Raw genomic sequence first — 6336 nt, 5'->3', positions numbered from 1 at the left:
ACAATAAGAACAGAAAATAGATTAGATAATGATTCAGCACAAGTAGAAATAAAGAAAGAATTGACAGTAAGAAATTAAAAGATAAGTCCTAAGAAGCCTTGAAATCTCGAAAGATCTCACAACTCCCTTCAAACGGCTCTAATCTCCCCTCCAAAGAATATCAATGGCAAGAAGAAGGTTGAAGATGGCTCCCACAATCAAAAAGATTGTTAAAACAACTTCTAAAGAAAACCCAAGAGAAAATCCTTGAAGAACTCAAAGAGAATTTTCACTCAAATCAAATCTGAAATTTTCAATGTAATTGTAATGTAATGTAGGGTGGCTGGCCAAGCCATATAAATAGGCCTTTCAAATGTTTTCCTAATTTAATTAGAACACTAAAACTAAAACTAAAAAAAACTCCTAATTATTTTAATATGGAAATTCGGCCAAGGGTCTTTTATTTGGGACTCTTGGATAAACATTTAAACTAAGTAAAATAAATAAATAAATAAAAATAAAACTTTACAACTTCGGCCACTTTGACAATTTGGCCTGATTTTCAACTAAGTATGGGTGGATTTCTTGATTGGGCTTGGAATCTTCTTATTGGGCCTTGCCCTCAAGAATTTGGGCTTTTGTGACTCGTATCACATATGCTTTTTTAATTCATCAATTTTGAAATTTTAAACTAACTCAAATAGTAAGAGTTAAATTCATTTGGTTAAATTCGATTACTAGTCCTATATTATATGTATAGTTATAGATTTAATCCATATTCTCTATCTGAATCATTCTAAGTCCTAATACTCTTTGAATTTTAAAATTTCAATCTCGATACAAATAACACTCATTAACAAAATCTGTAACGAGTAATATGTGAAAGTAACAAGATAACATAATATTACATATGATAACATGTTTGTTGCATCAAATTTTTAGAAATAACAAAACCTAATGAATTTATCAGTAATCGTTTGGTAAAGACTAAAATTTTAAAAATGATCAAATTAAAATATAGAGACTAAATCTACAACTTTCGTAATATATAAGGACTAATAGCAAAATTTAACCATTTGAATATGAATATGATTGGATCCTTTAGAGACATTATGTATCATAATGTTCTTGGCCGAAAAGTAAAACCATATTTGGCTTATAAAAATGCCCTTTATCAGTTCATAATACACCTTAATTGATAATTTTCAAAAGACCAAAACTATGATATATTAGAAAACAATATAGTAGGCATAAAAATCGTTTCATGTGCATTTTAATAAGCAAATCAATTACCATAAGCAAATTCTTGGTGTTCTACAAGACTGATTTATGTCATTAAAATTTCAGTAGATTACAAAAGCTAGAGAGAACAATAGCTAGCCATTTTTACAGGATGTTGCCAATTTGTATGTCGTAGAGGGATTTGATCCTGGCAAGATCTTGACTGAAGATTTCCTGAGAATTTGGAATGGAGTTGGCAAATCTTAAAGATTATATACGACATTGACATTCAAACTTACCAAGTGACAGGCTGCATCATGGTCAATTAGTAGAGGCATCATCAGACCGAAGTTCTAAGCGCATCTGTTCTAAAAGCAACTTCTCAACAGTATCCACAAAAGTTGATAAATTTAGCCGAATGTTCATGTCCAAGGAATTAGCCATTTCCTAATAATTGAAATTAAGGAAAAAGAATAAACCGAAAACAATTAAGTATGGTATTCATCAAATTCACTATAGCAAAAACAGAAACAGAAAAGCTGACAAAGTCTTTTCTCATCCTATGACAAATGGGATCGTTGTTAAATGTTTTTCCGTGCCATGAAACTAGAAACAAAAAGATAACAAGTAAAACGTTAAAGAAACAACTCAGCTCAATTAAGCCAAAAAACTAATTGGACGCCACCATTCTGTGTTGTAGCCTCCAAAAAGATAGAAAAACAATAAAATTTTAATGAAATATGTATTTAAATTAGATTCTGGTTTTGAGTAAGGAATGTTTCCACTTTGGAGAAGTTTAACATTAATAGAACCTTCAAACTGCACTTATAAACTAAATAAATGCCACTTACCTCAACCTTGCAAATCAAGCTCAATGAAATTCCCCTTGAATGATGATCTGAGCTCTTGACAGATAACAATTTTAGTGGAGATTTTGACAGTGGCCAACCTTGAGACACCTTTATAAATGCATCAATTCCCCCAGCCAAATGAGCTATAATGGTCTCATCTCTCTCTAAGTACTCAAAGCAATGCCTACATTAGGTACTATTCAAATATAAAAGCTTCTCTTTTTGCCTACTTTTCAAACACAACTGATAAGCTACTTTGAAACTTCTGAAAATATTATATTAACACTGTTTAAACTTTTTCTTGAGTTTCACCTGGATTTATTTGTACTCTTCACAGCAAATCGTCTCAAAGTACTTAAGATAATCCTATCTTGCACTTTCCCCACAAGCCACTCCAATGAAGACCGTGTCTCTGGTGCCACTAAGTTAGCGAATAGTTGCCTACAACATTTCAATAGATCACACCCTTTAAATAAGGAATTCAAATCTAGGTCTATTGTCTTCAAACTCAATAGAAATAATGTTTCCTGTCAGGTTAAATTAAGCTACTAGCAATCTCTACATGACAGGTTTATTAGGCCAAAGGAAATGTACATTTATATAAATAATAGATGTATATAAAGCAATAACACAAACAGCTCAGTAAAAGGGAGAAGGAACTAAATGCCGTGAAGTGTGAACAGTACTTTTAGCACAAAAACAACAAGGATTAATAAAGCTTATGCGTAAGGGTGATTGCCTTGTAAAACAGGACCTAATATGGAGGTAAAGATGGGAAGTTAAAGGTTCAAATGACTGCTCTAGATAAAAAAAAACTGAAAGTCTGAATGAAGATTTTTGGTTGCTAAAGGATGAATTAATATGATAGGACCATAATTTGATAATAGCCTCAAAATGATGGATAAACAGATGTATAAAAGAGGGTTGTAAGGTTTTATACTCTATTTAGAGCAGATGGCAGAAAGGATGAGAAAAGAGATGCAGTTAATCTTAGGTATCGAAACTAAGACATTGAAAACTGAAAGAAACAAGTAGCTTGTCCTTCAGAAGACTTGCATTTCAAAAAATCACACATGGGTTCAATATATTAGTCTGTACAAAACTGACAAATTACATTCCCTTTAATGGCCTTCTACCACTACACGAGCACACATGCAAGCAAAAATAAACAGGAAAATTAGAATTCAGCCTTTAAGTCAGAGAAATTGCAAAACCAAACCTGAAAGACTTTGCAGCGTCAACTATATCGCCTATGTAAACATCATTTGGGAACATCTGAACATCAAAGATACATGAATGAGCATTTCAATACAATTAAACAAAAAGACATGAAGAACCAATATGATTCTTCTTTCAGAAGAAAATACAGCTTTTCTAATGCCTGTTTAACTTGAGCCAAAAAGAGAACATGGAGTGAAAATAATGAATGAAATTTCTCATCCAAAGAGGAAATATATTATAGTAACTTTTAAGAAAATAGTTAGTCATACTTCAACGTTCTTGACCTCCATGATTCCATCCACAATTTCTACCAGCAATTCATGATTCATTTCAGATGGCTCAGAAATATCCTCAATCATGTTTTGGCACAAAACACCCTCTACTTTTGGAATATATGTCTGTAATGACAGCCTAATGCAGTTTCCATCAAAACCAATGACTTTCAAGCCTGTCAATGCATCTTCAATCTGTTCTAAGGCATCTAATCTAAAAATAAAAGAAGAGGACAAAGTTGGTAAAAGGTAAATGGTATATACGTATAATTAAAGGGGAAAAAAATCAAACTACCTTTTGAATGTAGAATCAAGATCCTGCAAAGACTTCAAAATTAAGTTGTTCTTCTCAATCTGACTCTCTAGTTCCAAAATCTGAAACACATATGTAGAAGGAAATTGAATGCTCAATGAAGTAAAATGCATGGTACCATTAACAACTCGAAGAATGATTAATATCCTAATTGAGTATACCAAACATCTTAGGTATCTATAAGGAAGTTAGAACTTAGGAAGTCACCAAAGAAAAGAGATTCTTGTAAAGATGCTTACAAAGCGAGAAACCAATGCTACAATTCTTAAAGTTCAGCTATCAGTTTAAATCTAATGTAGTATTCAAGAAGAAAGGGAAAACAAACAAAAGAACCTCAAACTTTTGCCCTTCATTTGCATCTAGCACATTTAACTGATTTTCACCATTCATAGAAGAGCCGAAGCCTGGATCCTCTTCTTCTCTCTCCTACAACAAAAAAGTGAAAAAGCTAACTGTTGAAGTTTGACTTCCAAATTTATTTCAAAATGAAATAACATAGAAGAACCAACTTGAGATGCAATAGAATCCAATGCACATTTCAAGCCTTCAAGATTGTCTTCCAGCATATTTGATTCTGTAAAAAAGTACTTAAAGATAAATCAGCATAAGAGCGGTTAAGAGTAATTGCAAATGAAATTCAAACCTAAGTTGATGAAGTCTCACCTTCAATATGATTTCTTGAAAGATCCTCAATTTCATTAGAAATCTTAGCACTTTCAGCCTCCACTTGATTAAGCTCCTCTTTCAAGTATGCTAGGTATTTATCTTATGAATAATTAAGAAAAAAGAATCAATCCAGCATCAACACAACCTTGCATTGCTACCAAGAGATATTTTCCTATGATGAGCTAGGTATTCATCTTTTAGCACTCCTTTTCAAATGATGTTGCATTTCGCCTCAATTCTTTTAATTTGTAAAATACTTGCATTGCACAGACACACTGTTCCAATAATTACATATCGGACATATTATCCAAAAGAGCATCAAAAACTTTAAATGGATCCTAAACCATCCACTCTATTCCATATCAGAAACCTTATCAGTATCTAAAAACCGTTTTAAATTCATATTCCACTAAACCCAAAGATTTTCCACAAGAAAGAAAAAAATACAACTTCATCACTAAAATCCATACAACCTGACTACTAAAACGAGTTAAAGAAGTTGCCACTTAATAGGATAACCTCTCCCAAACGTAATAATACTCCATTAAAGGTCTTGAAAACAAAAGGGTACAATAACCCAAGGGGGAAAAACAAATGGGTATTCTGTTCAAGTTCAATTGTACATGCATATAGGCAATATACTTTTAAGAAAATTAACCAAAAAAAATTTTAATAGCTGAAAGGAAACATACCTAAATCTTCAATGCCTAAGAAACCCACGTCAGAATACTCTTCAATAATTTGCTTCACTTTACTCTGCATAAATCCACTCTCCAAGTTTTTTTTCAACAAAACCCTAAATTGTAAGAATGTACAAAAAAAAATTTGGAGAATCACCTGAAAATGAAAACTGCAGTCTTTGAGCAGCTTCTCCGAATCCGAGGAGAGAGCTTCAGTCCCAACATCATTTTTATTTCTATTATGAATCTCTGAGAGGTCATTCATTCGGCTAAAAACAAAAGTTAAATTTTAGAAAATTATGTATAACAATTTTACTTCAGTGTGTTAAAAAGAGAGAAAATACCTGCGAATTGATTGAAGATTGAGAGATTCGGATGAAGAAGAAATCTCCATCGGCTCCGCCATTTTTTTTTTTGAAAGAAAAATTAATTTAATCTCCCGCCTGCCTGAAGATTGTTGGTCGATTACTTGAATTACTACCGACTGTCGCAATTAGAAATAGACCCGGATCGGGTCAGGTCGGACTGCAGCATGTTTCGTTTAAATATCACTCGAATTTAAATAAAAATCATTGGTAAAAACACGTCTTTGGTCCCTCCAAATTGGGAAAATTAGTTTCTCTTATAATAATCTTGTCAATTTTAAAAGTACACAACTAAGGAGAATTAGTGACAAAATTATTGTTTTTATTAATTTTATATATTTTTTATTGGTATAATAATAAATGTAGTCTTCAAAATTTACATATTTTATCAATTTAATCTTTATTTAACAAATTTAGCCCGCAATATTTATACATTCTATTAATTTGGTCCTAATTTAACAAATCTATCATGGAAAATTTACACATTATATCAACATTCGCACAAAATTTATAAAAATTGAGTGCTAAAATTTTTTATTATACCAATAAAAAATGTGTACAGTTGACCAAAAAATATTAATATTGTGATTAATTGTTTTTAGTTGTCACTTTTAAAATTGATAGAAGTTATTGTTTTGTTTTAGAAAGACCAATTTGCATAATATCAAAATTGAGAGGGATTAATATATTTTTACCAAAATCTTTTTTATATTAATATTTATATATTTTTATTAAGAAATTTTAATTCAAGCCTAAAAAAAATGAACC

At 31.3% G+C, this 6336-nt stretch overlaps 1 protein-coding gene across 3 annotated transcripts; it reads right to left on the bottom strand.

The window, feature by feature from the left end:
- Nucleotides 1-1246: 1246 nt before the first annotated feature.
- Nucleotides 1247-5743, bottom strand: LOC107905708 (uncharacterized). Of its 3 annotated transcripts, XM_016832538.2 has the most exons (13): nt 5548-5743; nt 5361-5472; nt 5216-5279; nt 4521-4622; nt 4367-4431; nt 4191-4283; nt 3840-3919; nt 3542-3758; nt 3271-3326; nt 2364-2492; nt 2052-2235; nt 1500-1647; nt 1247-1434 (listed from the first exon to the last, which is right to left on the bottom strand). In XM_016832538.2, the coding sequence occupies exons 1-12, from the start codon at nt 5607-5609 to the stop codon at nt 1522-1524; spliced, it is 1290 nt and encodes a 429-aa protein (XP_016688027.1). In that variant the 5' UTR covers nt 5610-5743; the 3' UTR covers nt 1247-1434; nt 1500-1521. The 3 variants fall into 3 exon arrangements, with proteins under 3 accessions (XP_016688027.1, XP_016687951.1, XP_016688100.1); XM_016832462.2 differs by having other exon boundaries at nt 1247-1647; XM_016832611.2 differs by having other exon boundaries at nt 1247-1647; nt 5361-5439; nt 5548-5730.
- Between the last annotated feature and the right edge of the window lie 593 nt (nt 5744-6336).

This window comes from Gossypium hirsutum, chromosome A05 (assembly GCF_007990345.1).
Source record: "Gossypium hirsutum isolate 1008001.06 chromosome A05, Gossypium_hirsutum_v2.1, whole genome shotgun sequence".
In the NCBI taxonomy this organism is placed as follows: Eukaryota; Viridiplantae; Streptophyta; class Magnoliopsida; order Malvales; family Malvaceae; genus Gossypium; species Gossypium hirsutum.
Note: the sequence above shows the minus strand (reverse complement) of the source record. Positions and strands in the feature narration are given on the sequence as shown.